General features: G+C 42.1%; 1 protein-coding gene across 1 annotated transcript; it reads right to left on the bottom strand.

Moving 5' to 3' along the window:
- Positions 1 to 1,899: 1,899 nt before the first annotated feature.
- On the bottom strand, positions 1,900 to 20,572 carry LOC146693315 (E3 ubiquitin-protein ligase CBL-like). The gene is made up of 14 exons (XM_085429630.1): positions 20,450 to 20,572; positions 15,245 to 15,492; positions 11,841 to 11,987; positions 9,962 to 10,118; positions 9,478 to 9,599; positions 9,218 to 9,355; positions 8,647 to 8,758; positions 8,443 to 8,477; positions 6,881 to 7,166; positions 6,492 to 6,599; positions 5,070 to 5,365; positions 3,859 to 3,962; positions 3,507 to 3,689; positions 1,900 to 2,407 (listed from the first exon to the last, which is right to left on the bottom strand). The coding sequence occupies exons 1-14, from the start codon at positions 20,570 to 20,572 to the stop codon at positions 2,064 to 2,066; spliced, it is 2,403 nt and encodes an 800-aa protein (XP_085285756.1). The 3' UTR covers positions 1,900 to 2,063.
- Positions 20,573 to 20,965: the final 393 nt, after the last annotated feature.

Below are 20,965 nucleotides of genomic sequence, written 5' to 3'. Positions count from 1 at the left end.
TAGTAAATTACTTTGTGTAATCAAGATCAGAGACCACGGCTATAAAAGCGAAGGTGGATTTGGGAAGTCTGTCGGAGCCATGTCCTGTCCGTATACGCGAGCAACCAATTGCGGAAGGTGCAAGATTGATGAGGAGAGTTTTCAGAATTCAGCGTATATTACGGGATAGACAGGATCCTTTAGCTCAGCTTGACAGTGTGCTCATAGAGAGATATCGATTTTTCCGTGAGGGTATTATTTACTTAACCAACTTGTTAACGAGGGGGTGCAGGACCACCACCTGTCTTTTTTTGCTCTGCCCTTTTCTTGGTTGCTGTTATGAACAAACAAACAGAGTATTTCAGGGTCTCTTTCCAAGAGACTAAAAGCAATATAAGTGATAAATATTACCATTCTGTAGAATATTCTTATATTTCACTTTTACTTGTTCCCATGTTCTAGTGGGTCCTGTTGTGGCTCTAATGTGAAAGAGGATATAATGTAACATAATATAATATGATATAATGTAATGTAATATAATATAATAAATTTACCCTACCGCCTACCGGTGTTGGCCAGAGGGGCCGATGGTGAGATATGGCAGCCTGGCTTCTGTCAGTCTGCCCCAGGGCAGCTGTGGCTACAACCGTAGCTTGCCTCCACCAGTGTGTGAATGTGAGAGTGAATGAATAGTGGCATTGTAAAGCGCTTTGGGTGCCTTGAAAAGCGCTATATAAATCCAATCCATTATTATTATTATTACTATTATTAAATTACTTACGAGTTTAATTTGTCAGCAACTTTCTGCCAGCCCTCTCTCCTTGCTTTTGCAGCCTTTGCAGTGTTCCCTTGCGTTTTAATTAAACTCTGAAACTCTTGAAATCCCTCAATCAAGAGTTCTTGCTCTGCTGCCGAAAAATACCGAGCGCGCTCCTTCGACATTTTCGCCAACCAATCAAAGGGTTGCCGATCAATGTTTCTACTATTGATGCGTAGCCCCTGTTAAGCCACCCAGTGATCTCACATTACTTTATCCAGCTATACTAATCGTCAGCAACAGGTGTGTTCGGAGAACCGGAATAGCGAGCTCAAAGTTGGCGCGATGATTTGGTCTTGGATGTAGTAAGCGAGGTACGAAGAACGGACCCCAGATAACACTGAAGAGTGAAACTGCTGCAACATTTACTTTTCTGAATACTTCTCATGTCAGTGTGCTTATTGTGTTTTTATGCTTTAAAGCTGAAAGTGGACTGTTTTTTCTATTTAATTAAAGACGTTTTTAGCTTGCTTCTAACTGCTTTTGGCTTTTAAATGTATTCTGTTGTTCAATCAAATGTCTGAATTCATAAGAAGTACAGCAAAGATGTAAACAGGTTGTTCTGTTGTACCTGGTATTGACTATTCTCATTTTAACCACTTGGTGGCTGGCATGGTTGTTTTTTCCTTAGCTCTGAAAACACAGACTGCATTCTTTGGAAGGAATTTACTTGAAGGGTGCTTGTGCCCAGTAATGTATATGCTTAAAAAACAAACAATAAAAACAGAAGATTTCATTACAGAATCATATGTAATGAACAGACACGACTATGTGCGGGGTCCCTTCGCTGAACAAAGTCTGCACAGTTTTAACACTTAGCTTAACGAGAGCATGCACGCAGACTGAGGGGGGACACTGCCGTAGCATGTAACTAACTCAGCGAGTCACAGCTTGGCCACAGCAAGCCCATTTTAAAGGCTCCAATTCTCCATTTATGCTGTGTTCAGGTCATATCGGACTTACAGTTGACTTCTCACGTTTAAGGCCAAAACCCTCAATCTCCAAATGAATATTACAAGTAAAAGAGATTCTGAGACTGTAATTTCAGCCACTTGACATAGTCTTTAACAATAGTCCCCCCCACCCCACCCCACGTTGCTGTTTTCCCACTACAAATGACTTTGGATGAGATATAACATGAACGCAGCATCATCCCTCAGAGTAAAGCCTTCTGAAAGTACTTGTGGCCCTGCAGAAAAGTGCTTGGTAAATGGTAATGGCACAGAGTGGAGAGAGATGAGACAGAGGATGAGCCTGCGCAAAGTGACTATGTGGCGATGTGCGCTGTGGAAGGGATGGAGACGAACTCGCGCAGGATGTTCTTGGCCGTCTCGAGGTTGTTCTGAGCAATCATCAGGGCCTTCTGGATGTCCTGGATGGAGTAGCCTTGGGATATGAGGCATTCAATCTCCCCGTTTAGGGCCAAGCTTCCAGGACCTGAAGGAGGAATAGTCGGAGGTGGAACAGGGGAGGCAGATGAGGAGGGGCCAGGGAGGTCTGGCGGCGGCGGAGGTGGCTTGCGGTTTAACAGACGAGGCCGTCGGTCAAAGTTGGCTCGCCGAGGGAGAGGTTTTGGGGGACGTTCGGGGTCGCCGCCTGCTACAAACATACCTGAAACAAATGAGAGAAAATGAAAGAAAAATAAGAAACGTGATGAGTCAAATACAAAATAAACACATCAAATACACATTTACATTCACACAGATGATTTGTGGGAAAAATAATTTAAAAGTTCCCTTTATAACCAGACATTTGCTAACCTGAAACATCTGAGAAACAGAAACATTTCGGAAGTCCTTAAAAACTTAAAGTATCCTCACTCTAAAAAAACTAAAACACTGGATAAATCATCTGTAACAGTCTGTGAAAGGCAAAGAAACGCAGCATGCTTCACAGAATTAAAACTTGCAGGAAAAAAGGCCTTTAGGTTATCACTGACATTAAAGTTCTGGCTTCAAAATAACTGTTACCAAGAAAACTGCCAAGCAGTGACACTTGCTCCTAGAATGAATGTGGCTTCCTAACAGAAGGCTGATTGGTCCAAACTACCTGTAGTTCATCTAGAAGCACATAGCTTCAAGCCTGGTATGATGGATTCTGTTGTAACTTTGACCTCATGAATCGCCTGAGCAGTTTCACAAGCTGGCCTGACATGCAGCACGTTGTGGTTAGAGTATCTATGAAAGCAATTTCCATCACTGATTTCAGTGTGGTTAAAGCAGTAATTTGCTGAAGCCAAAGTTAAACAAGAAGTTTCAAGTTACATTCATGTAGCCTAATTACTTCTCAAATTAATATTCATTTGTCCACTGCTACTGAGTCTAACTAAGACTACTTTTCTTTTTGGACTTTTTGATTTTTCTTTAATTGTGATTAGCTTCAATGCCAAAAAAAATTGTTTGGCACTTTTTGTTTTATTTCCAGCCTGAGGAAAAATGTGCAATAAAACAACATTAATACCGTGGACAACAGCCTGCACACGAGAACTGGATGTCACCGGTTTCTTTTGTGCATCATCTTGAAGCCTCAAGCTGAGCATACTGGTGATCACTATTAAAATATAAATCACGCTGTGTTCAGTACGACGTAACTAATGACCACAACTCCCTTTTTGCAACCAGAAATTTCGCCACCTGCTGATCATTAGAAATTAAAAAGGGGGAAAAAAAACAAAACAAAAAACAAACAACAAAAAAACCCCCACACATACTGGGATCTACTGCAGAGTCTATGTTGAGATTGCTGAAGGCTGCAGAAGGGCCGCCGATATCTGACAGGGCTCTTCTGGCAGGGGCAGGAGGGACCACTGGTCTGGGAAAGTCATACTCGTAAACATCCTCCACACTGGCCTCCTCCTTTTTGTCCTGCGGAACAGCTGAATGCTGAGGATGGTCTTGGAGGGAAAAAAAAAAAGTAAATAAAAATGAGGTTTTACCCTGATATTCTTAATTCTGTGATGTCAGTTTATCCACTACTACTAGAACAAATAGTGTGATTACTGTTAGTAATCCACAATGATCAAGCACTTCCCATACACTGAAGTGAGAAACTGAGAATGTTACACAGCTCAGAGTTCTGCGTCGTCTCCGACGAGCCGGCCTGGGCCTGGATGTTACACATGGATTCGTAAACCTGGGGGTCCTCAGAGTCTCTGTCCCCCACCTCACTGCAGGCACACAGCGAGACAGAGAGAGATAGAGGAATTATTTAAAGGGGAACAAACTGTGCTCATTTTCATTTAAAGAATCTTGCTCTTGGACTCAAAAAGTTTTCCATGATTTTAAATAAATAAATAAATAAAGCCATTTATACTTTCAGGCCACCGTCCCCTTAAAGTCAATTTTCTTCTGATAGGATGCCCCATGCAAACAGCAGGTTTGAACTGTAGGTGGTTGGGGACAGAGCGGTGTGCCTGGAAAGTCTGCATCCTGAGCTGACTTGCAGGGCTTATTTGCAATTACACTTAACTCACAATCTGAAATTTTGTCTAGTTACCATGGTAACACTACATGACCAAAAAACAAAAAGAAAGGAAAAAGTATTAGAAGCAGATTTTAAAAAGGGCCATTGTTGGCGATCCTTTATGCCTGACTCTTACACAAACTAATCCTCACAGAGAAGGTAATATTCTCAATGACTGAATCTACCCTTTGTAAGCTAAATCACCAAACCTCTGATCAAAAGTTCATCATTTCAGTATGCTAACTTCACAAATAGACCGCTAAACATCTAGCTCTGCTTCAAACAAAAATCCACCAATCACACAGAGGTATGAATGCTTCCAAATATTACACATTTTAAGTCTAATTAGTCGTGCATGGACCCAGCGAAGGCATCTTTGTAGGCTCACACCACAACTTTCAGCTTTCGAGTTTTAAAATTTAAGCAGATTTCCTATCCATTCGAATTCCCTACATTTTAGACACTGTCATCATTTTAATCAAAGAGACAAGCTGAGATCCAGCTGCCTTCATCTTCAAGCACTGTCCTTTAAATTATTTAAGGAGGTGAAAAACAGCAAATAAGTGAAAGAGAGTTCTCTCTAAGGAATGGGAACCTCGAGAGCCCCCTGCTGGACAAAATACACAGCTTCAGATTTGAGGGTTGCATTACTGTGTGTCAGACTATCCCTTTAACTTGTTTATAGACCAACTTTCTCACTTTTCACTCTACGAACTGTTTGAAAGTCACTTGTAACCTTTCCCAGCGAGATTTTTTTCTCTGCAATTCACTATACAATAACATAACCACACACATAAGCACATTTTATTACCTGCTGGAAGGTCTGAGCATGTTTGTTGATCTGCTGGTATTTCTAACAACCCAAGATCTATATTTTTCCCTTAAAGACAGCGCCATATAGCCCTGTTGTGGTGGGGCCTTCGTTGCAGGGCGTAGCACCATGTAGTTTGCTGCCCAGGCTGGCTGGTCCGGGGTGGAGGGGAGGGGTCTCCTTTGGAGTCTGGATTCCTGGCCGACCAGGGAGGGGCGCTCCGGTGGGGGAGGAGGGGGAGGCTCTCTCAGTGCTGGAGGCAGAGGTAGAGGTTTGTCCCTGTGAGTGGCTACCATCTGGGTCAGAAGACACAGGACAGGATGTTTTTTGTTAGAGATGTGAAGACTCAAGTACACACACACACACACACACACACATCCTATTTTGGTAATAACAATAATTGTGTTAGCAGGGCTGGCAGCACACTGGAGGTTTAATAAAAAGGCGTCACTATTAATCTTTAAGTCACAGGCAAACAGTCGAGCAGTTGTGAATACCAACACTTAGCCAATTCACATAATTTCCAGGAACCTGCAGCCACATTAACACATGATTATTTTTGACTATCAAATGGACATCTGACAACTTCAAGGCTTCTAGGAAATATTGACTAAAATATACGGGCTCATTACAGATTTATCTCACAGGCTCTTTTGATCACAACTAAAACTATAAATGCTCTTTTCTAGAGAAGATATTCATATCGTTAGCTACTCATATACGTGTATTTATTGATATAAAAAGTGAGTTAAAGCTGGTAATAGGAGGTGGTTAGTTTGTGATATTACTCTGACCTAAATGTACTGCGCTTGTAATGAAGTTTGTGTCCCAGCAGCAGGTGTTGGCCTTAACACTTTGCATATGACTTCCATATGATTGAGCAGTTATTACTTCTGGTTCAACTTCTTAGTGTATGTTTGCACAGGGCTCTTCTTAAAGGCACTATTCAGAGTGAGAATATTTCAGTGACCAGCAAGTCTTGAATGCACCTTTGGCCAATGCAAGTGTTTTTCTAAAAACTATTTTTCCACCCTTTGAATTCTTTTCCACAGATAGTCGGTCTCAAAGTCTTTTGTCTTTAGTGGGACTGTGGCTCAGGGGGTTGGGAAGCGTATCTGTAACCGGAAGGTCGTGGGTTCGATCCCCGGGCTCTCTGTCCTGGTCATTGTGTGCCTTGGGCAAGACACTTTACCCTACCGCCTACTGGTGTTGGCCAGAGAGGCCGATGGTGCAATATGGCAGCCTGGCTTCTGTCAGTCTGCCCCAGGGCAGCTGTGGCTACAACTGTAGCTTGCCTCCACCAGTGTGTGAATGCGAGAGTGAATGAATAGTGGTATTGTAAAGTGCTTTGGGTGCCTTGAAAAGCGCTATATAAATCCAATCCATTATTATTATTATTAGTGCACTCAGGCGTGTACTTACTTTGACTGTGGCTCCCTGACTCAGTGCACTATGGGAGGTGGAGGACCTCTGCTGTAAGAGGTCCAGTCGCAGAGGCAGCTGAGACACTGGAGACGGAGGGCGCTCCACCTGCACACCCGCACATTGATTTACAGATTTTGTAGCGGATGAAGTGCTTGTAATATTCCTCAGAGATATTTACACGATAAGGATCACTCAAATCACCTTTCATTCCTTTTCGGATGCTCGGCTTGAACTTGAGCAGGTCATCTTGACCATATCTATTAGCTAAATTTACTGAGTTGTTGTAGCAATTACCTGATTAATATTGTGCATTAATAAGCAATCGAACAGCTGCATCTAATAAAGCACCCAGTGAGCGTCTAAATATATGTACGTGCTCGTCTTACTTTGGTGCAGGCCAGCCAGATCATGACAAGTTGCTGGTCTTCCAGCCAATCATCCTCTTCCTCTTCGTTGCTTGCGGCTTCTGCTCTGCTCGACCCCTGGAAACCAGCAAAGGAAGCCCCAGTGGCCTTTGGGTGAAAGGGGTCCACTACAATAGGCTCCGTGCCTTTAATCTCACATCGGCAAAACGGGCAGCCCTGACCCCCCGATTCCTGAAATGCACACACGGAAAGACACAGCAAGGTTAGGAGGTAAAGGCAAAGGAGCAGACTGAAGCTTTCATCATTTGTGAAAGGCTTTGCTTTGATTTAAATCCAAATTACAGCTGCAAGTCTTTTCAAGACTGAAAGCTTAAGGAGGAAACCATGAAAACTACCACAAAAAGAGTCACCCAGATAGGATGAATTATAATGTAAATAAAACTGAAGATGTCAAATAAATGTTGTACATCAAAGATCTGCAGAAGGAGCACTTTAAGAAAACTATGTCTAAAGAACTCTGCAGTCATGCTGCGATTAATTAATCTGTTAAGTTAGCCCGGAGAGCATTTCTGTCCTGAAGGCAGAGTAGTGAGAACAACACGACTGCGCTTGGGAAGACAACAATTATATTGTTCGTCTGATGTGAAACACAATCAAAATAAATTCCGTATAAGGAAGTCTAAAGTCCAAAGTCCATCAAGAATAAACAGCACATCAAATTCATTCATTTAATCACTCACTCATGGCAAACAAGTCCTTTGTCTCACTCTTAGCAAGTCTATGTTCCCAGCCAGTAAAGTCTATTTAATCTTTTATGTTTGAAGAGGAAAAGTTGTTACAGTTGTTAGTAAGAAGAAGGATTTTATTAAAGGAAGTACAAAAAGAAAGTGCTTCAGCTTCACTGACTGTAAGATAACATTAATAAAACAATAAAGTTACAGCTACGTGTGACCTCGGTGCGTTGGTCCAGTCGTCACCTTGTTGTGTTTTTATCAGCACCCTCGTTAACCTGATCTCACTTTAGATTTATTCTTAGTGCCGATTGGCTGCTGAAGCTTGATGGTCAGTAACTGGAATCTCTGTCCCTCCCATCTGTCTTTCTGTTGCTACAGGCCTGTTTTGGATTTTGTTTTTGGTTCTTAGTTAAAAAAGGAAGAAGAAAAAAAGTAGTTTAGGGGTGAAGCCTGAAGCAGACAGTCTTGTGTGGTTCGTTCATGGACTCCTTCCTCTTTTGTTTGTTTGTTTGTTTTAGCCGGAGTTCCCATCTATTTTGCTTCCCTTTGTTTCACACTTTCATTATTAAAACTCAGTAGCACTGTGGGATCTTATGGCTCAAAGAACCGAACGTATAACTTTGGGGACTGCAACAGTTACACTGAGGAACATGACATGACTCCTCTACTGCAGGAACTACTACTAATAATTAAATAATAATAATAAAAGACTTTATACTTAAGTTTAAACATGCAGATCAGAGAGTGGAGTAAAACACTTGCAATCTGAGAATGAATCTAAATCAAAGACTTATTATTATTATTAATTGACCTATTTAAAAAGGCACCGTTGAACACAAAAAACTGAATTTAAAGAAAATTCTACAGCAGGAAAAAGAAGATCCCTGTCAGGATTTATTGAGCTGCTTCAAATCAGTGTAATAAAAGACACAGAGAAACAAGGGAAAAAGGGAGACCGTTCAACACCGGCTGCTCATGTTACTCTCATCCTGTAGAGATTTATTCCTAAAATCAGTCATTTTATGCATCTGTATTTGTTCTCTGCATTAAAACCATGCACGCACATGAGAAACAAACCTGAGTAACTTTGATGTGGTCCTGTGGAGACGGTTCACACAACCCTGTCAGGTCTGGGTTCTGTGCACGGCCATCTGGGAAAAGATAGCTGGAGAACCACGGCACACAGAAACGCAACCAAGTCACGAAAAAAGGGTCATTTTCAGATTTTATAAATCAACAGTAAGAAGCAACAACCTTGCCATGTTTTTACAATTCATCGAGGCTGCCAAACAATTTCTCATTATAAAATCCTTAAAAAAACAAAACAAAACAAAAAAAACAAAACAAGTTTGTTTCTCTGCAGGATGACACAAACTAGTTAATTATACTTCGATTGTGACACCATTTCATCCACACTGTCCAACCTGTTCCTTGTAAGGTTTTTTGTTAAATTTTGAGGAACTACTACAAAGACTCCACCCTCCTCACTATTAATTCAGGAACCTAAAGTAACATGTACTCAGTAGGCTGAAAAACAATACTCTCCCCTGACAGCTTGCAGTTTAATAGTGCTATAAATCTACACTAAATACTAGTTCATTAACCCTGATGATATGCGACTCACAATCCCTCTCTATATCCATCAATGAGTGCTTGGAAGAGTGGTTTGTTATGCGGGATGGTCTGCAGGATGTTCCCATCAGCTGTCACATAGCCAATTGCCCACTGGCCCAGCCGAGTGCAGCTCAGCCTGAAGATATAGCTGTGAGAGAGAGTTATTTCAACCAACAGCTACAAACTCACACTCCTGCAACAACATATTTAATACAGTAGGGATTTTCCCCCCAAAAGTATTATAGGATATATCTGATCTGTGAGGCCTACCTGCCAGGTATGTGGATGAACCTGTGCAGTCGAGCCTTCATCTCATCGTAGGTTAAGAAGGCTATATAACCAGGGTGTGTAACAGCCAGGCTGTTCCAGTTCCTTAGAAGAGATGACCATGGCTACAAGACACAGATTCACAAATGCAAACATTTTATTTATGTTGTGTACATCAGCTGTTTTGAAGTTGAATTCACAACAAAAATCAGGTATGAGACTATAATGCATATAGGACAGAAGATCTGTTAGCAGCAATAAAATTACAAACACCAACTCTGATCGCTGGCAACACTACAGAAAAACATATGCGAGTGGGTTCAGACACTGCTGCTGCATTTACACAGGAGAGACTAAGCGGGACTCAAATTTAAACAAATAAACAAATTTAAGCATCCTCGTGTAATTCACCGCCTTTACTAAAATGTTATTAAAGTGCAAACTGTGCAATTTTACAGTGAACTACTCTGAATGCTTTGTGACGTACCTGAAAGAGCCTTGTAAAGATGTCAAACTCGAAGACGGAGATGTAGTCGTTACAGGTGAGGTCGATAGTGGATTTGAGCGCCATGGCCTCCAGACCTGAGCTAATAGGGTGAAACTCATGAAGAGCCTGCCGAAATGTCCTCCATGGCACTATGGTCCTGGGTAGAAGGGAGGGAGAGGAAACAAATGTTTGTTGTGGGGACATTGCCTTTCACTATTAGTTAAGACTGAATTTGGGGTTAAATAGAACCTAAAATGTAATAAAATTGCAGATTTGCTAAGCTAACACCTAGCTAACAAGGCAGCAGATCTTTATAAAGACACAACTCTAAATATATACACAGGTGTATTTTTAGTTGACTAAAGGGGACCTGGTATGCTTTTCCTCAAATACACACACTCAACTGTGACTTTATTAGATACGTGTGTTCAACTACTGATTTAGGGCTGTGCGATATGACCAAAATCTCACATCCCGATATAAAACATCTATCATCCAACGACGATAAAAATCACAAAAACTTAACATTTTCTGTAAATTTTGTGAATCTCGGGTTGCTGAAGTGATTCCAGCTGGGCGTCGTGTACCTGGAGTCGAGTGTTTTAACCGTGCATGAAACTATACATTTTTAGACACCTGACGGCTCCTTTTTGCTTCTCATCCATAAACACTCTGCATACTTTTTCACATGATTCCGTTTATTTTGAAAAGTTTCAACAGGATCTTGAGCTTTATTGTGAAAGGTTTATGTGGAAAATAAACAAGCGGACATGCGATGGTTTTACCGTCGTTGTTGCTAACAACAATGCATAAAAACAGGCGCTTGTCCATCCTTAGTGTGGTTATATTAAATATAAGAGAAAGAGAGAACTTTAATAAATTAATATAGCCACTACAGTGACCATCAAAACGGTGAAAAAATATTGGCGTAAACACTTTATTTTGCGACACCACGAAACAAACGATAGCGTAAAATGAAACGATAGATGTTTTCATATTGTCATCCGATATATGTGGTTATATCGAACAGCCCTATACTGATTAATACTAATATTTGAGCATGACAGCAACTCGGTGCATTTATGCATGCAGACACATATGTATATGGTTACCACTGCCTGCTTAAGTTCAAACTGAGCAGAATGTGGGAGAAAGAGCTTTGAATGGGACATGCTTGTTGGTGCTGCTCTGAGCATTTCATAAACTGCTGATCTGCTGTGATTTCCCCCCCGCAAACATCTCTAACATCTTTTGATAGCTGCTTTCAGTAGAATAACACATCAGGTGATAAAACTCCAATCAAGCTGGTTTTCTAAACATGACAGTAAGTAACATCCAAGCAATAGTATTCAAATGGCCTCCAGAGTCACTGGATCTCGGTCCAATAGGGAAACCTGGGTATGTGGCAGCAACCGTATGATGCTGTCATGTCACTATAGACCAAAATCTGCAAGGGATGTTTCCAGCACCTTGTTGAATCAATGCCACAAAAATGAAGACAAGGTGCCCCTAATAAAATGGCTGGGATGCTCACAGTCAGTTTCAAATCATGAGGTCATCTTACGTAGCCTTAACTCATGACCCCAAAACCCAGACCTCCACTGCTATAAATGCTCAGTTTCAGCGCTTTTGTTGTGTTTTTTTACTTTTCGTATGTATGTTGCCTGTGAATGTGACTATGCTAATATGGTAATCTGACTTCTGTTTAAATCTTTTGTTTGCAAGGGGCAGGAAGCAGTAAGTAAGATAAAACTGCTTGCTTCAGCCAGAGATGAACTGGAATCGATGGCCAGCATGACATAAATAAGGATTACTGTGAAATATGAGTCATTCGAACATCACCCAGGAATAAGAATACAGAGCTGAAACAAAAACTCACTTGTCCCCGAATGAGCTTCTCCAGAATTCAGCAGCATCAGCTTTGGTAATCCTGAAGTTGTCACCCTGAAATAGGCCATTGGGGAAGATGGCTTTTAACTCCGCTAGCATGTGACTGAAGATCAGAGATAGCTTGGTAAGGTTTTGCCTAAGTGAGAGAAAAGGAAGAGAGACAATGAAAGAAAACCGTAGCAACAAGTTAGATACAGGTATCCTCAGCCTAATGTCTTTAGTATTCTATAACGCCATGTTTGGTTTTAAATAAAAGGGGAAGTTACACTTGCATGCACACAGAAATAGAAGCTTTCAGCACCCAGACACTTTCGAGTACAAAACAATCAGGTGGAATCAAAGATGGTACCACTTGTCTCGTACATTTCCCCCTCCTCTGGCACATTTTATGGATCTACAGTTAATTTTTTTCCTCTTTCTCAACAAACACAATAGTCAACTGGACATTTTCTTCTTCGCTTTTTTCTTTTCCTGCTGTTGAAACAACTGGTGTTACTTTGTTAAATGCATTTAAAGCACTTTCTGTGAAATTACTTGTGGTTGGCTGCACTACCTCCCAGACAAACTAACCCCACTCCTGACAACTCAAGTGTCAAATTTATAAAAATATGTCCAATTAGAGCTGAAATCATGAACATAACTGCAGAAGAAGGGAAGCAATGTTGAAAATTGACTTTTACACTTGCGTTTGCTTTACATTTGAAGATACCTGGTTTGAGCAGTCTACACGAAACGCTACTTTTCAGAGGAAGTGAGTCCACCCTCATTGGGGTTGAACATAACCAGTGCGGGTGCATAATCTAGTCCAAACTTGTTTTGTTTTCTTTAAACAGTAAATCAGTTTAAAAGAGGCACAAGGTGACACATGACAAAAAACTGAACCAAAAGTCGCAGACGCATACTGAGCACACAGCCAGTTGGGCAACAACATCGTCTGAGCATGGCCTCAGCTTTGACGGTTCAATTAAAAGGCTTTCCGATGACCTATACATGCATTTGCTAATGCCAACACAGCTGTTTGTATAGAACATCTTACACTTGATAAAATTTAGTGCGTGAAAGGAAGGATGAACTTTTGCTTAGCAAAGACTTTCTGAGAAGCAGAGGATTGCGAAAGTGCAATCACTTCCCTATGAAGCTCACTTTGCTTCATATGGTTTGATTTAATCGCAGCGATGGAAACTTGTAAGAACATTTCAAGAAAAAAGACAAACTTTTTCAATACTTTAAATTAATATTTACAAAAAGATTGCAGGTTAATGTTATAGAGCTTAAATGACATCAGTACTTCATTTTAAATGCACAGAGTTAGAGATGTTCACAAATGACTCCACAGCAGTGCAAGCATGCCGCTTTTTTAAATCTTTTTAATCATCTGATGGAAAAAAAAATATCACACAAAAAATCTCAGTATGAGTTGTATTGAACTACTTCTTGAGCTCTCAGCGAAGGCGGTCGCACTTTTCTCCTCTCCTCCTCACCCTTATCTTCCCTGCTTCGCCTCTATGTCCTTGTCTTGTCTGTGTGAATTTACTTTCCCTGGAACAGTCTCTCACTGTCGTTCTCTAAAACCTAAAAGAGAATTATGGATTTGATCAACTGGTCTCTGAGTGCTATTGACACCCTTTTCTCAACGAGAAGTCGGGGCTCGGGAGAGCCTGAGTGCCCTGGAGGGACTTTCCCTGCCGGTTACACGATGGATGGGTGGCAGAACTGGAGGACCGTGTGCCTGGCGGGACTGTCGATCGAGGATGCTGAAGATATCTACCTATTCGGAACCATGATAACAGGGTTCATGCTGATCGGCGTTGGCTTAGCCCTGGTTTATCAGAGAAATAAGAGAGCGGAATCGGCTGTTCAAACCCCCACAAGGCTGCCCGCTGGATTCGAAGCGACGGGACGAGGTGCGACCTCTCACAACGAACGTAATATGGTCAACACCTTGGAGACGCTTACAGCTGCTGTGAAGGCTCAAAACAACACCATTGAGCGTATGAGGGGAAACATCAGAGAGAGGCCTGCTCAAAATGAGACCCTTGAGCGACAGTTGGAAAACATCGCGGAACGGATCACTGCAGTTGTGAGGTCTCAGAATCAAAAGACTGACAACACCATGGAACAGAAGTTTGATACCATCATGGGGAGGCTCGCAGCTCTTCAACGGATCGAGGGACCAGTCTCAGAGTGCTAAATTCGAGCTGCTCACAAAGGAGAAATCAACAATATTCAACATTTGGACACCACGGCGCCAGCTGCAGGCCCAAGGCTGGAGCCCACCAAAACAACTCCCTGATAACGACTGTGTGATGACTATTCTTCCCGCCCCATGAAGGCCACCTGGGTTGGCTGGCAGACTGTTTACTTAGCCTGATAGAGCGAAGGACACTGTCTCAGCTGAACTCTGGACACGCACACACATACACTTACACTGATAAGCACGCACTCATCCCCCTCCCTTCCAAACGCCTTCGATGCTTGTGCCCTACCGGGGAAGATAGCAGTCAACTGGACCAGCACAGATGCTGCAGGACCGGATGCGCTGTCTACGCCGGCTCTCTCTTACCCTTTACAACACCCCTGAGCCCCTGTTGCTTGTCTCGTGTTTCTATGGTGTATTGATAGTCATGTGCTTTTGTGCTGAGGTGTTTTTTCTGTTATCAAACTGTTCTCCCACTAGGAGGTCAGTCTGAGTGGAGTTTTTTTTTCTCCTCCTCTTACCTCATGTAGTGTATTTTCGTTGTTTTTTCCTATCAGCCTACCTTCTGACATGTCTGCCCAATGTGATGTTTGTGTAAAGTTGGTCAGAAGGTTCCTTTGTGAGTGCGCATGCGCCATTAGCGTGCTGCCTGCTGTAACCCCTAATTTCCCTCGGGATGAATAAAGTATTCTGATTCTGATTCTGATTTCTTGGGTAGTTTGGAAGGTTTTCATTAAGAACCCATTTTTTATTTTGGTTAAAATAACAATAAAAAATTCAGCCAATGCTGACAGCAGACCTTCAGACAAAGGTGGCCCATTAGTGAAGCTTTTATTCTATTTAGTTAACGATCTTTATTAATTAATCATCAACATCTGTGCTTTCCAACTATTTCATGTCAAAACAGATGTTGTGAAAAAGCTCAGTTCTGTGCTCCATAGGACAGAGACGGTCTCGGTCAGCAGAGATATTTTACTGCTGGAATTATCGTACTATCATGAGTTTAAGGGATTATTTTATTGATAGGAAGCCAAGAAAAACAACGATTAGCTCTTTAACTGTGCCATGATTCAGATACCCAGTATTCAGATACTCCCTGCTTCACAGCTTTTCCATCCTGGCTTTCTGCTGGTGCAATATTCCGTTTCCCCCCACAAAGATGAATCATGTTTTGTCTGGATATAACGTGCGCCTACCTGGGCTGGGAGTTCTCCTCGTACATCCTCTCCTTGGCCTCCTTAAAAAGGCTCATGGTCTGCTTCGTCTTGTTCGTCAAGTTGTCGATGACCACGCGGAAATACTCGTTCTTGCCGAGGATCTCTATTTTGCCCTCATACCTGGACAGAATGGTGCGTAAATGCTGGTAGGTATTCGGCAAAAGATCCAGGATGTAGGGCGGACTGTTCTTCAACGCCACCTTGGGGTTCTGGCACAGACGCACCACCTGGACAGAGAACGCAACGGCTCAGAGATGGGGTTTTTTTATTTTTAACTTGCAAACAACGAAAAAACAAAAACCATAAAACAAACAGGATTAAAACCTTTAGCTGTGGCAATGTGAGATGCTGCAATGTGCATGTTTCACAGTCAAGGTAAAACATTTTTTAAGTTTGTCTAAGTACGGTACTGGAGACATCACAGATTTCTTGACAGTTTTCCAGCTAGATCATCAGCTATCGCACGCAAGTTTGGATATGGATGTGTCTATAAATTTTAAGCTCATAAAACTGGGTCACGATTTTTGCAATGTGATGTTACCGGAAAAAAATGCCATTCTTACACATGTCAAGGTTTAAAGTTTCAGCCAATATTTCCTAATGTTTATGATGATAATCTTCTTGATAGAGTCTTTTCGGTAATCGGAGAATAATGTGGCACAAGCTGTAGATCAAAGTTTGACCAGGAACTGCTTCTGTGACGGACATTTACTACCCGTCTAATCACCTGACAACTAAGGTTACTTATCAAATTGCACTCAATTATGCTCCCATACCCACCAAATAACTTTGCAGGCCCAATATATTGTGACCATAAACATGAAATGGCTCATAGTACAATAACACGTTGAATACCTAAAATTTGCATCAACTTCACCAGAAACTTTTACCTGTCACTATTCATTTAAGTGCATCTTTTCCCCACGTTGCTGTGGACCAACTGTGCATGCAAGCAGGGTTTTGTTTCTTTTTTGCATACATTTGCACACTCACTCTATATATCAGATCCAGCACTTCCCCCAAACCCTCAGATTCCTCATTTTGCTACTTTGATGGCAATGTATTCCCACAATACAACTTTACAGCAAGGCAGTAAAAATTTTCAGCACCCAGCCCTGAAGCATACCACCCAGGTATGAAAGCTTTTAAACTCAAACGTGCCATTTACAAGCACAGGTGTAAATGAGTCTGCACAGAACACTGCACATGCATGCCGTGGTTCACTCTCTATTATCTGATGCACTGTTACTTCCTACATCAGCTCACTTGCATTAATATCTTGTGAGCTCTTGTCTCACCACCTCTCTGCACTTCCCGCTCATCTGTTTTAGTTATAGCCAACTGCAAAAGAAAGTAAATAGGCTGCAATGACTATAGAGAACATTGCCTTGCCCCTGCAACATGTACACCTCTTCTTATCCAATACTAAATATAGGGATATGAATGTGACCTAATTCAGGAGAACTGACCCCAATTAGACAATCAGACACCACTGTACTCCAGTTTTAGGCTTCAGGTTTAGACTGCTTTACAGGTTATTGTTCAAATTTAGGCCAAAGCACCTTCCTGTGTGGATGTCCTGAGGTTATTTATGTCATGCAAAGGGAATTAGTGATGATTCAATATAACCGCAGTTTCACGCTAAGTGAAGGAGCGGATGGAAAAGTTGAGCTTAATCTTTTTTCAATATGTGAGAAAAGAAAATCAGTTAAAGTGGCCTCACATTTGTCTATGATGTCGAGTTACAGACAAAAAGAAAAAAAGTCAAGTAAAAAGTTTTTCGTTTACTGTTTCAAAGCCCTTTCTTGCAAAGGATTTATCCGGTTGTTCAGTCTGACGTCACTAGCCGTGTCTGGACCTAAACTCCGCTGCAGGTCCATATATTAAACCAGGGATGGCCAACCCGCGGCTCTCGAGCTGCACGCGGCTCTTTGCCTGGTTTCATGCGGCTCTTACGTTCATATCAAAGTTTGCGTTTGTGGGTTTTTTTTTTTTTAATGTTGTTGTTTTAAAATGTGCGCGTTCGCTTCGCTTGAGTTCAATACGGTGTTTTCATCAAATGCACATGTGTGTGAGATGAAAATACCGCAAAGTTTCCCAGTAGGAGCAAGTTCGCCCTTAAAATGGCAGGAAAAAAATGCACAGGAAAAAGAAAATATGAAGATGAACACAGGACGTTTTTAACAGAGTGGGAGAGTTTATATTTTTTTGTTGAACGCAATGGTAAGCCATTCTGCCTTATATGTCAGACGTCATTAGCGCATTTCAAAGCTTCAAATCTTCAGCGCCACTTCAGCTCACTCCATGCTAACATCGACCAGGAATTTACAAAAGGGACTGAACTTTGCAAGCACGAGTCGGCCACTTTGAAAAGTCAGGCAGAAAGGCAGATACAGTTTTTCCAAAAATTTACGAAGCGGTCAGAGACCATAACGCTCGCATCCTATCAGCTGGCTTGGAACATTGCACGGGCTAAAAAGCCATACAATGAAGGGGAGTTCATTAAAAAATGCCTCAGTGATGTTGTTGAAATCTTGTCTCCTGAAAATGACAAATTAAAACGCATGGTATCAGACGTCCAACTGTCCCACCACACTGTTGAACACAGAATATCGGACATTAACACGGCTATTGAATCACAGTTGCACTCTGACCTTCAAGCATGTGAGTATTTTAGTGTCGCATTGGATGAGAGTTGTGATATACAAGACAAGCCTCAGTTGGCAATATTTGCACGGTCTGTGTCCAACGATTGTGTGATCAAAGAAGAACTCCTGGATATTGTGCCATTAAAAGACAGAACCCATGGCATAGATGTGAAAGAAACCATGATGGCTGCATTTGAAAAAGCAAATCTGCCCATAACGAAATTAACTGCAATAGCCACGGATGGAGCACCAGCCATGATGGGATCTGTGAACGGGCTTGTGGGGCTGTGCAAAGCTGACCAAACTATTCCTGACTTTTGGAATTTCCACTGCATCATCCACATGGAGCAACTCGTGTCTAAATCATTGAATTTAGATCACGTCATGAAGCCTGTGATGGAAATCGTCAACTATATCCGCACACATGCGCTTAACCACAGGCAATTCAAGAATCTCATCACTGAGCTGGACCAAGGGCTTCCAGGTGACCTGCCGCTGCACTGCACTGTGAGGTGGCTCTCAAAAGGCCAGGTACTCTCTCGCTTCTTTGAGCTTTTGGATGCCATGAAACTGTTTATGGAAAAGAAGGACAAGGACTATCCCGAGCTCTCGGACCTCAAGTGGATTATGGATCTGGCCTTTTGGTCGACATGCTGTGTCACTTGGACAGACTGAACCTGACCCTGCAGGGTAAGTTAAAAATGCTGCCTGACATGGTGCAAAGTGTGTTTGCGTTTGTCAACAAACTGAAGCTGTTCAAGACACATATTCAAAAGGGAGATTTAACGCATTTTCCCACTCTGCTAAAAGCCAGCGGGCAAGTCGCCAGCGCTGCCCTGAGTAAGCAAAGAGCCAGATATGCAACGGTGATTGAAAACTTGCACGAAAGCTTCGTGACCCGGTTCCATGATCTACAATTGAAAAGGCCACAGATTACGTTCCTCGTCGACCCATTTAATGCAGAGACCGGCTGTTTGTAAGTCCCGCTAGTCACAGATGAAGCTGCGGCTGAGTTGGAGATGATCGATCTTTGTGAGGAGGACCAATTGAAACCTGCTTTAAGGGAAGGGACCATTTAGTTCTGGAAAAGTGTGCCAATGGAAAAATACCCCAATGTCAAACGGGCTGCGCTTAAGGTACTGTCAATGTTTGGGTCAACATACGTCTGCGAGTCTGTGTTTTCTACCCTAAAACATGTCAAATCAAAGCATCGATCTGTTCTGACTGACACACATGTGAAAGAATTGCTTCGAGTGACAACAACGGAATACAAGCCAGATTTAAAGAGGATTGTTCAAGGCAAGGAATGCCAGAAGTCCCACTAAACAACATGCATTGTAAAAGTAAATGCTATTGTAGATTATTATATTTTTGTTTGTGGACTTGGTTGAACTGAGAGTTTGTGTGTGTGAGACAGTGGACACAATGTTCATTGTTGAAAATGACTGGCCTGTGGTTTTAGTACTGTAGGAGTCCATTTCTGTCATTATCATGTTGGTGTGTGACATTTACAATGAATCTGGCTGAGCAGAGATGTGTGTATTTTGTGTGTGTGTGTGTGTGAGTGTGTGAGAGAGAGAGAGAGAGAGAGAGAGAGAGAGAGGGGGGGGGGGGAAGGATGGGTGATGTTCATGTGTGCCCATGCGTATGATGTGGCTCTTTGCGGTAACACAGTAAAAAAAAAGTGGCTCTTGGTCTCTGACTGGTTGGCCACCCCTGTATTAAACGATCACTATGGCATTACTGAGAGTTGAAAAACTGTCTAAAGTCTTTCATCTTTATTAAAATGATCAGCGTTCTGCTCTACCAGGTGTAACAATTGAGCTTAACATCCAGGCATCCATGAAAACGGAATTTATGACATTTAACGGAGTTAGAAGTTAGCAGGGAGTTAGCTCGCTAGCTTCTATCTAAATACAATATAGCATGTCCTGACTGCGGGGTTTTGGAAACAAATTAAAACGTACAGCTCTGTTATCACTTCCAGCACAAATGAAGACAGAAAACTAAACAGCAGTGATATTTGTAGGGTTACTGAAGTTTGGCTAGCTCGTATATAATGATGTGCTACGTGACCGCTAGCGACACAGCTATGTTAGCATAATATAAACAAGCTAACTTTTTTTCCACTCGATAAAAGTTAACGTGAGTGTTCTCGGTGGTCAGGAACAAATGTAATCGCATGGCAGGATGCTGTAAAAGGACCAAACTTCAGCCAGGAGAACAACTGAGATAATCCATCCACAATACGAGGTTAGTCATTCATATACTGCTGCATGGGCTGGGCTATAGTTACATCCTAAGGTTTTAAAAACTGAGCTTAAATGAATGATTAGCGGTAATAAAAGCCGAGGGAGGTCAACAGTGATCACTGACTGTTTTAGGAGCTTTTTGAGATCAAATAGAAGAAAATACATAACATTAAACATGTTAACAACACAAAAGCCATATTAAACTCAGACTACTTTAGGCCCGGAAGTAGGATTCGTCACGTCATCACTGAACAACCGGATTACCGGAAAACCACTGTCAGTACCTTATCCATGAGTTTCCAGCATTTTCCCACCATTTTCTTGTCAACCACTGCGGGCTGGTGAGGCTGAAAGGCGTCCTTCATCAAGCCGATGAGACCGGTGCCCCTTCTCGGATTTCCGGCCATTAATTCGGTTGGTGACCGGGGGTTAGCCCGGGGCTCTTCTGGGGGTGGGTGGCTGACAACCGGAGATCAGTTCTTGTGTAGTGGACCACTAGAGGGCTCCACTCACACCCAGTGTTGAGGAAGTGTGTTCCTGTGTTTTGACCGCGGTAAAGTGAGCCGTCATTTGTGAGCCGCGGTCAAGCCAGCCGCCTCCTATCCGCCGCATAAATTTCCTTGCGCTTTTACACCAGTCTTTTATATAAAGCGCCTTTTCGCTTTATATAAAAGTTCATTAAAAATCATCCTGAGTAGTTGAGGTCCAACTTTCAACACATCCCTCCTCTGGGACACCTGCTGTACCTGTGTGCCAAGTTTCAGCCAGATTTACTGTAGAATTCCTCAGAAATTAAAGGA

Source organism: Copadichromis virginalis, linkage group LG14 (genome assembly GCF_057382275.1).
Source record: "Copadichromis virginalis isolate Kocher_CV1m ecotype Utaka linkage group LG14, C_Virginalis_male_GT1.1, whole genome shotgun sequence".
NCBI lineage: Eukaryota > Metazoa > Chordata > Actinopteri > Cichliformes > Cichlidae > Copadichromis > Copadichromis virginalis.
This window is presented reverse-complemented; position numbering and strand designations above follow the sequence as displayed.

Bases quoted from the DNA above. Each gene is read 5' to 3' on its own strand.
- LOC146693315 (XM_085429630.1), bottom strand. From the start codon at position 20,572: ATGGCCGGAAATCCGAGAAGGGGCACCGGTCTCATCGGCTTGATGAAG. The intron at 10,119-11,840 runs GTGAGTTTTTGT...CCTTCTACCCAG, and splicing joins AGAAGCTCATTCGGGGACAA to GACCATAGTGCCATGGAGGA. The intron at 3,690-3,858 runs GTAACATTCTCA...TTTCCCTCCAAG, and splicing joins GACGCAGAACTCTGAGCTGT to ACCATCCTCAGCATTCAGCT.